We start from the raw sequence: 17,659 nt of genomic DNA on the forward strand, positions 1-17,659 counted from the left end.
ATCTATGGAAGAAAAATGACCTCTTTCAGATACAAAATATAGTGATTTCAGGACAGGTGGATGCTAATATTTAAGGAAAGAGAAGTTTCTGGAACTTGAAAGAAATGCTGTTGTCAGGAGTTTTCCGAACAGATGTGCCCACCCAAAATTTATATGACTGTAGGGTCTTGATAGTGCAGAAGTAATGCATATGCTTTTGCATCTCTTTGGTCCTACATATTATTTCCAGTTTGTACACACGTCAGCTATCTCTTATGTCTATGTAGATGATATTTTCTAGGTTCTTCGTTTATTCCATGTTAAAGAACCTCACATTGATCAGCATCTTTGTAATTTAGTTATGTTGTGTTACTATAGAAGTTGTATAGCTTCAACCTTCTGAGGACAGAGAGCCTGCTGTGAGGTTAGAAATCCAGAATAGGCATTATGCATTCTAACAGAAAACTAAAAGAGGCAGGAGCTGTGGTGTATAAATGGTTATCATGCCAGACTTGTGACTGAAAGGATGTGGGTTCAATTCCTACCATTGGATCAACCCAGGTCAGCTACCATGGTGTGTCCTTGAGCTAAGCTTTCCACACAAACTGTCTGAGCACTATATAACCTACTTGTGTTTCTGTGCCATAAAATATCCGACCAATCCAAAGGACACTTAAGTAAATCAATTCCAGAGTTGTGGAGCTACAATGGTTAAATGGTTTGGTGCCAGACTCACCAAATGGGTGTTGGTTAGAATCTTGCCCAGACTACTCCAGATTGACTGCCAAGATGTGCCCGAGCATGATGCTTTACTCCCTTTTCCTCAACAAAGAATAGTCTCTCAGTTAAACACAATCAATCAATCAAGAGATCAATAGTCTTAGTCATCAGATTTAATATAATTATAGATCTTATACCAGGTCATACACACTAGTTTGAGTGATCCCACGTGTTTGAGATGACATTGGTTGAGGCAAGAAGATTGCACTAAATCAAAGTTGTCCCAACTTGTCGTGCAATCAGTATGAAAAAGATAAACTTTACACTGAATCTGCTAAGATGAAGAATTCAGTGACTCATGCAAATATTTCATAGATCTTTAAATTAGCAACAGGGACTGAAAGACCTTATGTAGAATGTATATGGTCATCAGAGCTCCCAATTCAACATGTGTTCTATTTTGATAAGATTGCTGATTAAGTGTTGCATATACAAACACAACACAGGAGGTTTCCTCATTTATGTCAATTCCACTGATTACTTATTCTTATGAATTGATAATACATACCTGTGCTACAACATGTTTAGTTAACATGAAGAGGCAGGTCTTTTTTTATAATAAAATGTTCAATGCCCCAGAGATGGGAGTATTTGTCAGATCATTGTACGGTGTTTCCTCAGTGAAATTTATAAGAGTGCATTTAAAATGTCTACATTGCTAAAAGATACACAAAATAAAAATACTTTATAGTTTCCACATGGGTATCTTTGTCTCAGCTTTTAAATAAAGTCCATGCACATAAGTTAAAGAGAAACTTTATTTCTTTGTGAGTACTTTACTTTGAAAAGCTCTTTAATATAACAAGCGTATTTCATGGCTATAGTCATGTTTACATCATCTGCCATGGGCACATCTCCCTAGGGCATAATTTCACACTTCTAGCTTTTATCAAAAATTTGCACCCCCTCCCCACTTCTGCCCTCCCCCGCCCCACCAGGTCCATGTACTGAGTCACAGGAAAATTTAATTTCTTTGGGAGTACTTTACCTGGATCATCTATTTAATTTAGCTCAGCTTATTTCATGGCACTAGAATCGTGTTAACACCATCGCTATATACTTGTACTTCATGTGTAGCAAAATGTTACCGGGGGGGGGGGGGGGGGCATTAATTTCTGTGAACAAATTTATAGTATATGTAATTCAGTACACCTTTTGACTTTACAGATTCACTTCACATTTAGACTCCTAAAAGAGTGTCTGAATATGTTATGAAGGTTTTTTCCTCAGCACCGTTGCCATTACCAGAAAAGATGTTTTAGTAAAATATGTGATTATCCAAACTCACCTATGGATAATTTAGGTTTAACTATCTCTTACCGGTAAAGCAATTAAATTAAGCACACTTGCTTTGTAACTAGTTAAATACACGTTTTTCCGCATAGTTAATGAGAATGGCCTTTTTATTTGCCCCACCATAAAGTCTTTCATGTTTAAATTGATTGCAAGATGCAAGGTATGATTTTACACTTATAAATAATTAACATTAGAAAATGAATCTACTGTCACATTTCCATGTGTCATATGTTTAGTACATGTACCACTTCAGATTTTTTCACTGCTTGTGGGATCTACAAAAAGAAGTCCTTCCTGGAATGTTACATAAGCTGTTTGCTTTGTAGTGATTTACCATTTGGAAAGTCTCCCCTTTTAAATTCACTGTTTACAGCAGTCTAATTTCAGATTCAATGAGTTCTCCCTAATTTAAATGCCTGTAACAGATGTATTTGTCTCGGATTTCTACTGAATAAAGATGGGATCTCACATCAGGTTGACATATCGAAATCGTAACAATAGAAGATTTGATCCTGGCCTTTGATTTGATTTTGAAAACTTTGTCACCAGAGATTGTCAAATTTCTGAATCAGGGCTGCTTTGAAAAGCATCTAAGTTGTTGGACCAGTAGATCGTTTTTCCCAAATCAGTAGGTAAAATAAGAATAGATTGTTCAGGTGCGCCAAGGTATAGAGACCATCACCAATTAGTGTGAAGGCATTGATTCTGAAGAAGCGATTGCTTGTCTGGTCGTCTACATTCCTTTTAAATCTATTGGGGGGAAAGGTAAGACATAGATGCATGGTGTGCTTGTTAAGGGAACAAAACACTAGATCTGGAGTGCTATTGTATATGACATGTTTGTATTTTTCATGGCAGAATGTTTTGATTTGACTCCTCAGTTCTTAGTGCAGTTTTTCAAGACATGTACATGAAAGCATCCTGTGTGTCTGACACAGATACTGCAGTCATTGAAATGTTATATTTGGTTTAAATGGGAAAATATATATATATTGAAAGTTTTTTTAAATATGGTACTGAAGACGTACACTAATGACAATGTTCACACAACTTTAAAACACTTCAAATTTTAGGGGTTACTTTGAAAACTTGTTGAATTTTTTAAAGAGTTGATGTTGTCTTTGAGAAGTACTTAAATTTTGTTCAGAACTTCTTGAATTTATTAGAGGGAATACAATAAGTTTATAATTTAATAAAATGTATCACATTTTAAGTTAGAATTCTTGTTATTTATGTATTTCCCCAAATAATGAATACAGAAATGACATTTTTGTTGTGTTTTATTGTACTTTTAACATATTGACTACTTCATGCTGAGGAAGTGGTAGCTTAAGTGCCTTTCCAAATTTAAAAAAAAAATTGAAGCAGCTGACCCAAGATGACCTGTGTGGGTATCTAACATGCAACCTATGTATTACAAGTCATATGCTTTTCCAACTGAGCTAGTGTGGCTTCCTGAATAGAGAAATTCAGTGGGAAAGAATTGTGCAGATCAGATGATACATGGCACCAGTAATAACCAGATGGTTCTTTTTGTTGTTTCGGGTTGAACACCATTTTTAAGCGCATAATAGGCTATACATGGCAGTCAGTAGAACTGGTCAAGGAAGAATCCTGGTAAGAACCACCAGCCCACAGGAAGCTAATAGCAAGTCTTTTTTTTTACATACCCTTATTGGGTTTTTACTTACCCACATTGGTAGAACTTAGACTCAAACCCACAGTGGCAGTGATCCATAAAGGCCAGCACTTTAGACCACTTGGCCACCCAGGGACCATTACCAGATAGGCTTGAGTCTCTTAGCTTTAGTAGCTTACATTTGCAGATGCCATTTACAAGGTCCTTGTATGTTTCAGCTGAGACAAATGTACTCCATGAAAATGTTTGGAAGTGCTTAAAACCCTCTTGAAAAGTCCTTGAAAAAATTCTCCAGGGCAGTACAGATATAATAGAAACAAATCTTAACATAATTATTCTGACTGCAATGCTTGTCTAGTGCTATTCTTGATGACAATTCCATCCTATGTTTCACACAATTTTGGCAAATCTTTATAAAGTGGGACATTCCCAAAATGTCAATAGCCAGGCAATTTACTCCATTAAATCAGCAAGAGCTACCAACTACTTTGCTGCCTCCTGTACCCCCATTGGGATGAACCCCAAACCAACCATTACTTTAAAATCTGTACCTGCTAATTGCAGTTTTATGGAATGGCCTGTCAGGGACATCTTTGTCTGATAATAAACCCACCTTAATTTCAGACAAATTTGATAGGCTGCCTGTCCCCCCACCCCTTGTGCCAGGTCATGTTGTATGAAAATATTGTATCTCATATGAATGTCTTTTAACTGCATAATAAAGAAAATTATATAATGTAGACTCTTACAACTGTGCAGTTGAAGAGATGTACATACATGGGTCGGACTTTTGAAATTCATTGGGCAGATTTTTTATTTTTTTTAAATTCTGGCTCAGATATCTTGGAAAAAAATCTTTTTCTGATTTATAGAAGTAAAAAAAGAAAACGAACAATATTATATCCATTATATTAGTTTTAAAATTATCTAGAGTTAAAAACTATATGTATCCTGGCTCATCCAAAGAAAATCCCAGCCCCTCTCTCCTCTTTTTAGATGGTTGGCCCCTTAAGGAATAAAAAAACCTGTTCAGCATAAAAGTGTCAAGCCAGAGCTCACTATAGGATTTTGAAAATAAATGTACAGGACCAGGCTTTTATAAATACTTTAAGACCATTTGCTACATGTGTATAGAACATGAGATCAGATTTTAAAACTGCCCACAATAAGAATGGGAGGTTATAGGCTGTCACTGTTGAAGGACTCTGCAGGCTATCATGAGCTTCCATCTTTTAATACTGAGCATTCTTCAGGTTTGGATAGAAGCCACATGACCTGATGTGAACTGGTCAGGTGACAAAGTCTTGAGTGGATTGTGGGAATCCACAAAACCAGAGGAGTCATTGGGAATTGGAAGTGGGGGGGGGGGAGACAGCTGCTGTTCTCAGAATAGAGGCTGGATGTATGTTACTTGAAATCATCATTTGACTTCGAGGCACATCTAATAAGCCTTCATGATGGAAATCAAAAGTTTATGAAAGTTGAAGAGTTTTATCTTGAAAAGTATCTTTTATATGAAGAGAAATGACGAGGCGTTCATTGTCTGTAAGTCAGCACCATTGGCTGCAAGTACAATGCTCAGAAGAGAACAGAAAGATGATAAAAATTTTAATAAAAATGATGAATAAACTTGTACACATGGATCAGGTAAATAAATTTGTTAGGCTATAGTTATTATTATTTAGACAGTTGAAATCATGGTTAATAATGACTCCTGACTGATGTCAGTACAGGGACATGTAATAGAATACCTGTTGCTGGAGACACTTGACAATCTGGCCACATTATGTTCCTAGAGCTTTGTCATATGATCATATGCTGTTGGGTAAAAAGTTTGTTTTATATATTTGTGTACTATATATACTCACTTATAAGTTGAGTCCAGTTAGAAACTGTATAGACCCAGTTATGCCATCATTTCTAGCTGAACCTAGCTTTTTATTGAAGAAGTGCTTTGTTACCTTTGGAAATCTGTCTTGTCATATGAGGGTGAGATTCTTTAGCAAAATTTTCTTTGGCATACAATGCTACATCTTTATAACTCCCTTCATAATAACATGATTCTTGTTAGAAGAAGGATATAGTATTTTTGGTGGTCCTTCGATAAGACTACTCTTGCTCTCATGGACAGCATTATAACGAGGGAATACAGTATTTGTTTCTTTGTTTAAGACTAACGAAAGTTCTCTTAAAGTTAAGTGTCAGTTATTTTAACACAAGAAACCTTGGTGAATGACACTCAGAAATGCTGGTTCGAAAGATATTAGACAGTTTTTTTTGTTGTTTTTTATTCTTCATTTTTTTCTTCGAATATTTAGCTCCAAAAGATGCCCTGTTTCGAGTTCAATTTTTCCAAAAGCAAACATTGGTCTGAAAAATATCTCACCAACAGACATGCTTATCCTGTATTGATGGTATTATATTGGGAAAGTCCACCATTATACAAGCCTTGATTTTAGCCATTTAATAGTGTAGGACCTCAGTTTTCCTGTTACAATGCCAGGTAACCAGCCCCACCCCTATCTAAATGGTCAAGGTACCCATTGATGTTAACTTGTGTCTAATTCTTCCAGTGAAAATAGTAAAACAGTGTGCCATCAGAATTTCTTGCAATTTTTTTTTTGTAGTTCTCCAAGTTCTGTCTGTAAAGGTACACGTCTGCTAATTCATAATGTGCTGGCATACCTGGGTCAATGCAGTTGGTAAGGACTAATGAGTAGAATAGATAACATCGACCCTGATCTGCTGGCACAGTATGCAGTGGCAAATCAGGAACTATGTGTTTTAAGTTGATTTGACTTAAAAGTGAGGGTATTCAATACTATAGATGAAATCACACCCTTCAATGTCGAACCATGGAAATAAGTGATTCCAAACAATTTAAACACAATACAGTGCATTTAGATGACATTCTTTTTGGTTTGACAGGTAGTCCAGGATGCACTGACTTTAAACATTTCTTGCATCATTATGTGAAATATTTATTGCCTTTCATTTTTAGTACATGAGTATGTAAATTTGAAAAGAATCAGTTTAATGTTTGTGTTAATACAATTTCTATTAAATCACTACCATGCAACAAAGATAAATCTTGATGATATCAATTGAATGAAGGTTTTAGCTTTCTTGTCACCGAATATCAACTAAAAATTTCTTTGATACTGTGTGCCATTTTATTGTTAAAAATTTGTTTATATCAAAAGGTCCAACAAACTAGAACACACTGATTGTTATACGATATGAATGATATAGGCATAGAATTATGCAGCCATACAGGTGTATTTGAAATATATGCTAGTTCAGGCTGCTCAGGAATAAAAACCTGGAGAATCTGGTTGATAAATTTGTTTTATACACCTTCTGATTTATCTATTCAGTGTATTAAGTTACACATTTGACTACCAAAATATCTGGCCATAGACTTTTTTCCACCAGTAGTTAATTCACCCTAAAGTCAGAGGGCCGAAAGTTCACTACCAATTAAATCTCCTTCATCCACAAATAATGTTGATTTATTCTGTCAAATGATCAAATATCTGTTTCACTTGAAACAGACATTCCCAAATTTTAAGAAAAACCTGAATTCCAGAGAAGTATCATTTAAGTTTGATTGCATTTCATAGTGGGTCGAGATGGTGCACTAACAATGGATTTATGGCAATGCATTGATCAGATTTCACTACCAGGGTATATAACTATTTCTTTATGTCATGATTGATTGGTCCACATCTGGGATAGAATGTGTGCAAGTGATGTTGCAGTGTATGTAGTCAGCAGTTTCAGCAAAGTATCTGGTGGCAAAACTTTTGTACTGATTGAGGGGAACAATAGGTATAGATGCGCTACTTGAATAAAGTGTATCTGATTTATGGAAAAAGAAATAAACAGGTGGATCATCATCTATTCTGATGGATCTACAGCAGGTTTTTTTTAATTAATAGTTTGTAAATGCAACATGCAATCAGTAAACTTAGAGGCGTAATAATAACACCAAGTTGTGCAGTGTATATAGAAAGGCTTCAGGTAGGAGAGATGTAAGACTGTTTATAATTCTATCTCTCTATACATCTTTCCACTTGTCCAGTTTTCTGGCCATTAGTTGTCTGTCTTTCTCTCTGTGTCATGTGTAATATCTTTTGCTCTATTCTCATCAGTTACGATCCTAGCATGAAATAAATTTTTATAACTTTACTTATAATAGGCAAAATATAGCCATTATTTTGTTGACATGCAATTAAATCCTAAAACCAAAAATCTGATTAATCTGCTTTTGTAAATATACATTAACAGTGCAAATACCTGGCATGAACACATATTTATCCCCATGCTTTTTAAAATGCACTGCGATAGGGGCCTGAAAGTTACGATAGTCTGAGGCTTGGGACTAATATGGCCACAGACATGCTGTATGTTACCAGCACTGGACAACCAGAGCTTTAATAATTGTTCTTTTAAACTGAATGCAGTATATTGCTTAATCCTTAAAATGGCTGGAAATAGTCATACTAATGAAAGTTGACTGTTTAAGAGTCATGTTCTGCCATTATTGGTAATCGACAGGTTTAGGAACGAATATATTTGTAGAACACCATTCGAAGTTTGATCTTTGTCAATTAGACATTTAATTTCCTTAACCTTAGCTAAATCAAGCATCTGCTTCATGGAATTGCCCAGTGTTCGTGATGATGTGTGAAATATTTATTTATTAGTTTGTCAAAATCAAGCATCAACTAGTGTGGTACCTGTTGCACTGCATGACAGTTAATTCCAGGTCCAAAAATGGTGCTAGTTATCATACAAATAATGTTAAGGCTGTGTCTGTTTCTTCCTATCCAGAGAGGTGGAAATGGTGCCAGATATTTGCTGTACAGGTTCAGATTTTCATTGTAAATTATGAAATATATGAACAGAACAATAAGCAGATTTTTGAAGTAATAAAAAATTTAATAAGCCGAAATATATAAAACCATTAAATAAATAATATATAATTCAGTAAGAAATACATTTTGAAGATGTACGAATTTTTTGGTTTGTACTTTTTGTAAATTTTTCATGTGTTTTGTTTATTTTTTGTGCACTGAAGTAAATATTTGCACATCGGACTTTGTTGTTGGACCAGTGCTTTTTGTATGTGGATCTGAGCAATGAAGGATCTTGCCGGTCTCAGATCAGAAATTACATTTTTTTTTCAGGCCTTTTGTATATTATGATACCCTTTCTCACCATCTGTCTGTCTGTCAGCTTCCACTTTTCCAAAACTGCTGGGAGGAAATTCAGTAACTTGGTATATAGGTTGCATGTATGAGAAATACTAATTTTGAATTTGGATCACTGTATCAATGGTCAGATGTACAAAAATTAATCTTTTGTATATTTGTGTTACCAAACTTTGTACAAGTATTGGTAGAAGGAGGTTAAATGGACTTGGAGTTGCGACCTCAAGATTTTAAAAGTGGTCAGTTGATGTGTTGGGTCTAGGTCAGCAATAGTGGCTGGGGCAAACATGATAAAAAGTTCTGAAATTTGATCTGGCAAACCAGTGAAGTAGCTTTGTTTACATTTGCATGAACTGACTGATTGAGTAATAGCCCTTGGTATTTAGTATGTACATAAAGTACATTAACTCTTTTGTGCAAAACAAAATGTATGCAGCATCCCTGATGGTAGATGCTGAGAAAAATAATCAATCTATATGATTATAGTGAAAGGTTGACTTAACTCCACATCCTGTCTAACTGATCATCAGTGCCTGTCATGCACAGATTATGGTGTTCTGCTCCCTTATCTGCCTTCATTATCATCTATGAGGTTGTAGGCATAAAGCTGATATAACAAGACACCTGTCCTGCATTTATCTCACTAGGACCCAACACAACCACAGACATTAAATGGGCTCATTAGGCATTATACAGAAATTGTGAGTCTAAGATACTAATTGCATGTTTTATTTTTTTAAATAAAATTGAACAGGACAAACTGAGAGGGAGGTGAAATTTATAAATCTGAGACTGGAAGTTTTATGAAGATTTAAATAGACTGCATACATACTACTTGTTACACTGTGTTGCCAGATAGTGCCTGACTAATCTTGTGCCTGGAGCCCCTTCTGAGGGACTACTGGAATGATGTGTCCTGACTTTAAAGTATATTTCCAATAGCCCAGAGGACAACATCAAGATTCCATGACTTATGTCTTGTATTTCTTTTCAACACACAGCTTTATACGTATTTCACAAGAAAAGTATCAAAAGTGAGCAACTGAGTTGTGAACAAGAACTTGGCTAGCTATAACCTTTCACTTCAACATCGCTGAAAGTTACTATCCTGAGCCTGATTTCATGATATGTGTTATAATTTCCATCAAGTATTATTTCTGTTGCTTTCTATGGGTTTAATCTGGCTTGGTAGTTAATATGGCATAGCAACACAAGTAGGTTATTTGGTGCTGAGGCAGTTGGAACAATCAGGGCTGATCCAGTAATAGGATTCGAACTTACACCCTTTTGGTCACAAGTTTGGCATGCTGACCACTGACCCACCACAGCACTTCCTTTTTTGAATATTGCCTATCAAAATGCTGCTTGATGCCACAGAAACAGGGGTATCTTTAAAACTTCTGCTTACTTATAACTCTTGTTGAAATGTTTTTAATATTTTCTACACCTCGCCATATCAGTCTGTCCATCTCTCTGATTAAGCTTTGCTTTTAGAGTGTTTTTCAGTCACTATAGTGGGCATCCATGTTCCATAAACATTTGTTTTCAGTATTTTCATCTTTTAATTTACATAAGAATTTTTGTTGTAGTTTAAGTCCTTTGAATTAAGACACAAACGGGTATGTATTATCATTATACACAGAAATGAGTTGAATATTGCAATTATTACAGATCTTATAATTCCAAATTGGGCTAAAAAATTATATTTTTTAAATTGTGTTTTTACAGAAAGAACTTGACACAACTGCCACAGAACTCGCCAACAGACAAGATGAAAGTGATATCTCAAGAAAAAGACTGGTTGAACAGAGCCGAAATTTCAAGAAAAACACACCAGAAGTAAGGGCTTTTTTCTTTAGCTTTTAGAAATTTCAAATGTTTCATTCTATAGAGTGTACAGTTGCTGTGGAACTTTTGTGATATGATCTACAAGGTCATTTAAAGTTTTCATCTACAAATCAGGTCATAAATCTCCATGTAAATATAGAGGATTATGAGAGTTAAAACTTGTCATCACACTGTTTTGCCATGATATAGATTGAACATATTTCTGCAGTTTGATCAATATTTTGAGGATTTTGTTTAAAGAATCAACTTCTGAAGCCTCATAAGTCAATTCATTTATGCCTTTCTTCAAGTGCATATGTTTTAAGGATTTTATATGTGGTTCCTTTATCTTTTATTTCGTGTACATTTTACAGAATTTTATCAACTTTATATATTTTTTTATATATTTTGGTATTTCATGTTTACATTTATTTGGAAGGGTTTATCTTCCACAGTTCTGGTGCAATCTATTTATTTGTGTTTTTTTAAACTTTTCCTTTAGTTGGCATAATATAGCCACTATTTTTTGAAAATTTGTGCACAAGTCTAGCATGTCTCAAAAATATTTTTTCATATACTGTTTTAACACATTAACCCCTGGTGACGAGTTGAAGTGGCAGGAGGTAGTAGCCTATTGCTGAGCTCTGTCACGTCAAGGTCATGTATGATACACTAAAGTGGGTGGTATTATAGAAAGGTAGACAGATGTAGCTCTACAATTATACCAAAAAATCTGGAAGTTCTAGTTGCACTACAAAATGCTGAGGGAAAAACCTCATTTTTTGGACCCGATTATTTTCTATCCACAATTTGCCCATGGTCGGGATCTGATTTTGTGTCCAGATTTTATACTTTTTGGTCTCAAATCTAAGGCAGACCGGTATGAACTGCAAATGGACAGATGAACCTTTGCAAAAAGTAGGATAAGATGGGCATTTGGAATAAAGAGTGGTCTTGATACAAAAATAATGGATCCATTAAGCAAAAAAAATAAAAAAAGAAAAGAACTCCAACTTCCAACTTTACCCTTCTGCTCATGCGCGAGCCAAATAGCCAATGAAAAACAATGTTTCTAACACAACTATGCAGTATGTTATTGGAAGATCACCTGGAAGTTGGTGTTTTAGGATGTATTCAGAAATAGCTTTCAAAATGTGTTTCCTACTCGAATTTCAGATGAAAACAGCAAAAACCTCCAGGGGTAAATGTGTTAACATTTACTCTGACTGATTAAATATATGATTGCATAAAACTCCTCACAGTGTTATAACATGTATTTATCATTTCTGTAGTGAACTTTGAATATTATCAAGGTATATGGGTTCCCCAGCACATTGCATGAACACTGGTCTAAATGTGAAACATAACTGATGATTTAGTTTCATATTGTCTCACCCAGGTAAGAGCATGTTGACACATACTTGTAGGTGTTAGTTTTTCTGGGTGATGTTGATGTCAACATTAATGCTTTTTATTGAAAGTTTTATAAGCAAGATAACAAGGTTGGATGTGGAGGAGGGGGTAGTGTTTCTGTGAGCAAGTTTTATAAAATGAATCCTTTTTTTCCCCATCTTTATAATCATAATTGCATTTATCTGTCATCCACTCCTTTCTTTTTGAGAGACAGCAGATTATAATTCTGCATACCAAAGAGCGACACTGAAGAATATTCTGAGCATTCAGTCACTGCATTGCCTCAGACAGTCAAAGTACCTTGTGTAGTTCAGTGGCACATGTGTGCTGCATGTAATTTATGTCCATGTTGACTATCAGTTATAAGGTAGCTGAGATGTGAAACTTGCAGACTTCAGATAATTCACATCAGTATCGAGGACAAGACAGTTTAATTCTCTGTCAGTGTCTGTTACACGAGCTGCCATTTATATGTTGTAATTAATCATTCACTCTCCTCCAGGCAAAACACAAAATCGGCCTCAAAAATATCTCTGTTTATATTGAATATACAAAATATTAATAATACTCATAACTCAGTACTCATATTTTTTATTTATTAAAAGTGAGCATAACTTTTGGGGGCAGCTACCTTTGGCTCTCGGAGGTGGCAAATAAAGTGGTGCCTCAGAATAAAAATTTAACAATAACCATACCTTTAAAGTTGAACATCACACATACACACATACACAATTAGTTTTTTTAATAAAATTCTATCTGTCCTTTACATATTCCAGCCAAAAGACATAGGCAAGCCATCCATCCATCGGTCTGCTACAGTTTTATTTCTGCAGAATAACTTCTACTATCTATCATTGACAAACTTTGTACAGAGGTTCTGTTTGGGGTAAGGATAAACCCTATTGGTTTTGGGTTCAAAAGGTCCTGGTCATTACAGCTGGTAGAAGAAAAGTGGCTTCTGCTCAATACATTTTTCTTCATCACAGACTTGGACCAAACTTTGTGGATGGACACTTACAAAGCAATAAAATTTGTGCTGAAAAATTTAAAGGTCATGGTCACTGTGACAGAAAAGAAAAATGATTTCATTACCATATCTTTACCTCTGCGTCACAGACCTGGACAAAACTTTGTGGATGGCTTGCCCTTAGATGACGGTAAAGCATTTTGATTTGGAGATCAAAAAGTCAAGATCATAGTGGCTGACAAATTGCAAAATGGTTTCTGCATGTAAAGTTCAGTTTTCAACCATGTATATGTATCTTTACTAAAAATTTGTGGATGACTTACACCTTGGGTAAGACAGACTATTAATTTTTATGACAGCGGTCAAGGTCACTATGGCAATAAGAAGAGAAATGTTTTGTTTGCATAATATATTTTGTTATATATATACAAATAACACACACACACACACACACACATACATACATACATACATACATGCACCACTTGAGGAAAGAAAGAGTGTGTTTCAGACAACCTTGAGAAAATCCTTGAATTTGAAGGGATGCCTTGAAAATCCTTGAATTTATACAGTTTTATTTTATACTGGAAAAGTCCTTTTAGTATATTAAAGGAAAATAAACTGATTTTTGCTAAAAACTAATTGAATTTATTATTGGGACTCCAAAACAATGAAATGAATAAAATATATCACTTCATAAGTTAATAATTTTTGTTTTTTTATGTACTGTCCACACTAAACATAGGATAAAATCATATGACACATAAACACCAGTAGTTAAGAAACTAATGCTGGAAAAGGTTTATTTTCCAGATGACATAATACTCCAAGAAAACCTTTGAAAGTCCTTAAAAACTTGTTAAAAATTCTTTGAAAACAAGACTCTCCAGGCTGTATACCAACCATCAAGACACTATTGATTTGGGGGTCAAAGGTTAAGGCTATTATTTTAAAGAAAATGGAGCTTTTTTGCCATATCTTTTGTTCTAGAGGTAGTTTTGTGGAGGTTAAGGTCATAGTCATGTGACAAGAAAGTAATGGTTTCTGTAGAGAAAGTTTATTTGAAGGCAACAAACTTCAGAGCAGTCATTGAGATCCATTGGTCAATAATCTCCAGAGTCTGCCATGCCCTCCTAGTGTATACTTGTGGACTTTTAAGCTCGGTGACTGAGTGGGCTTATAATATACCATTGATGGTATTCGTGCTTGTTAATAATAAATTATGGCTTTCTTATTTCCTTCCTCCAGTGTTCCAATCATTTGCTGGTAATATCAGTACCTAAATGAGATTCATCCAATATTCTTTTTGCGTATTTAGTCTGGGAAAATAACCTCAAAAGACTTTGTGATAGAAACTTATTTACAAAAGAATTTTTAATTATGGTTTTTTTATGTTTTTATTTTGAAGTGGTACACATCGCAAATGCTATCTGCCAGATGAATCAGTTTTAAGAAAAACATTTTCCTAGATTATTATGATTTATTTGCATGTTCCTTCTTTCTGGTTCTCCCATGTCGCCAAATGACTGAAAATACATGCATAAACTCCTCTTGATCTAATAACTATTAATGCTTTCAGTTAGCTTCAGAAAATATTGATAATTCCAAGACTGTTAATATGGCAGTCTTTTAATGGGTGCTAATGAAAGACAGGTGGATGTAAAAAGGTCCATTTTAAAGTCAGATTATAGATTGTACACCTTGAAAAGGGATTTGAACCAGTGGGAATTTTGAAAAACAAATTCTGCCCCTCCCCCATTGCATTATGCTCCACCGACTTAGTTTATTGTGTTTTGAATACTTATGATTTGAAATGTACAGGGTAGGCACCAATTTGGCAGCACATGTGAAGGTAGGTCTGGCCCCAAGTAACAGCAGATCAGGCAGACTGCAATGCATGCACTGGCAAATCTGGGTATACGGTTTGATGAGTATTATTCACAAGTAAATGCATTACAGTACTCCCTCATTATACTAAGTTAAATTTCTGTGATTGACTGGCATGTTTAACAATAAAGCAAGTGATATATCAGGGTTTTATTTGCCATTTTTCATCATGATTTTATTCACTTTTTGCATGTATTGTTTGGTATTTTCTAGCAGAAAACATTATATCCACACCTATCTCCACATTATAAGCGTGCTTGCAATTTGTCTGGGTATACTGAAAGGTCAGAGTGGTGTATAATGATGGGCTTTATAGTGGGGTAGTGCTCTGCTGCTTACGTCAAGTATGAACAAAGACACAACTCATGTGTTTTAGAACCGCTGATGTGGCCTAAGTGGTTAGAGCATATGCCTTGGATTTGGGCGGTCATGGGTTCAAACCCTTACAAAGTCATGCCAAAGACTTATAAAAATGGTACTAACATCTGCCTTGCTAGGCACTCAGCATTAAGAGGTTAACGTTAGGACCGGTTGTCGTGGTGTCAGGATAATGTGACTGGGTGGGACATGATGCTACATATCTGTGGAATGATGCCCCAGTGCAAGACATCACTGTAAACAACCACACTGCAGATATTGTAGCGATGACTGAAAAATTGTTAAAGCTACGTAAAAAATCCAAATCACACACACACACGTTTAAGATACCTTTCTCAGAAGCAGTGCATGGAAATAAGTGTTAAGACTGACATTTGTTTATTATCAGAAAGTGTGACTAAGTGCAAGTACTGTAAATTCACTATTTTTTGCTTGATACCAATTATAGTGGATTTTATAGTTCTTCACATTTGGGGTTTATTTTGTGTGTGGGTTTTAATGGCACTTTTCACACATTATTGACCATACCTTGCCAAAGAAATGATAGCAAAGTTCCTTTCTCAACAATACACCAAAGCAGCTGACCTGGTGGGGATTGGGTAGGTACTGAACCCATGACCCTTGGATTACGAGTTCAACACTGTACCAACTGAATTACTGTTCAAGTCCAGTGCTTAACCAACCGAGCTCATTGTTCTAACAGACTCTGAATTTAAGAACAAAGGGTTTTGTTGAATCAACCAAAAAGATTGGTTTGAAAATGTTTCCTGGAGCTTGTGTATGATGGAAATAATTAAAAATTGGGTTTCATCAAAATAATCTCTTTCAGGGAAATGCACATAGAGATGGCATCTCAGCTGAGATGCATAATTGTTCAAAATATAAAATATAACACCTTGGTTGACAGAAGTTAAAATTAATCAATTGTTTCCAAAAATAATATACATACTTTATTTACCTGATGAAGAAAGTTCTTTTGATTGAATAAAACATGAGAGACACTCCCCATATTTGTTATTGAATCCATGCCGATGGATCAATCCATTCTCTGAGAGGAGGGCCTGCCATTCTTTTTGTACAAAAAATAAGTCTGTCTTAGATAGCTTGAAAAATATTCTTACTCAGATTCATAGCAACAGAAAAAAGCCTATTATGCCTAAAAGAAAAAAAAAGAAAGAAATATCCTGACATGAAAGAACCTCTCCCAGAAATTAAATTAGTCCAACCTTAATATGCTTGTTAGCTGAAAATTTAACTATTATCCAGTGCAAGAAAAATGAAAGGAGTAAATTTAACCAAGAGAAGTTAAAAATATTTCTCACATACATCAAAGATAATCAGTATTTTCCAACAGAAACATAACAGGTTAAAGAACTAAATGACACTTGATTATTTTTTGATTATTTTATATGATTATCAATGATACTGATTGTTGTTACTGTCCTAAATGTATTGATTGAATTATATTACAGATTGCCTATTAGATTGGCATGCTTATGCCCTCCACAGCATGTGTTATGCACTAATCCTTGTTGTCTCAGTCAACATTTCTCTTTATCTTTAATTATTACCAAAGTCATTCTGCAGTCTCGTTATTGATCAGATTTTTTTGTCTCATGATTTTACTGAACTGTACTGAATATATTTGACATCATAAGTCAGACCCATATATATATATATATATATATATATATATATATATATATATTTCTTTCTTTGATAAAGCTTGATATTTTTATATATTTCTTTGATAAAGCTTGATATTTTTATATTTTTCAACAGTATCTTTGTACAAGAACAAAAATTAAATCAGTGTGTGGAAGTATGCACATTAAAATGTACTCTCCATTTTAAGGTATGGAAAAAAAACCTAACCAATGATCCTCTTATGAATCAATTTTTTTTCTCCACTGAATTCACAAATTTTAATATTGATGAACATATTATTATTCATAAATCCGTATAAATTGATATCCACAAAAAAGAACGAATCCACTGTACTGCATATCTCGGGTCATAAATCTAAATGGAGTACACACTGAGGGGACACATTTCTTATATTTTTCCACTTATTAATTCATGTACAAGTTAAAATCAAATGTTAGATGAAGATTGCTAATTATTTTCTACATGAGAACATATGCCTAACCTTTATTAGGTCAAGAATAGCACATTTTTCAACATATTTCGATGAGTACAAGTTCAGGTTAGGTTTTTAAAAGCAAGAAGTACTGGCTTGTATAACGAGAAACATGGTTGTTATGCACCATTATATTT

At 34.7% G+C, this 17,659-nt stretch overlaps 1 protein-coding gene across 1 annotated transcript in view; it reads left to right on the forward strand.

Moving 5' to 3' along the window:
- Positions 1–17,659, forward strand: part of LOC149777021 (homeobox protein cut-like 1) — a 195,892-nt gene that overhangs the window by 58,847 nt on the left and 119,386 nt on the right. The window contains exon 2 of the mRNA XM_089941788.1: positions 10,639–10,749. Coding sequence (XP_089797914.1) covers positions 10,639–10,749 — 111 coding nt within the window. The remainder of the gene's footprint in view (positions 1–10,638; positions 10,750–17,659) is intronic.

Source organism: Sinohyriopsis cumingii, chromosome 18, assembly GCF_028554795.1.
Source record: "Sinohyriopsis cumingii isolate HCF-2022 chromosome 18, ASM2855479v2, whole genome shotgun sequence".
Classification (NCBI taxonomy): domain Eukaryota; kingdom Metazoa; phylum Mollusca; class Bivalvia; order Unionida; family Unionidae; genus Sinohyriopsis; species Sinohyriopsis cumingii.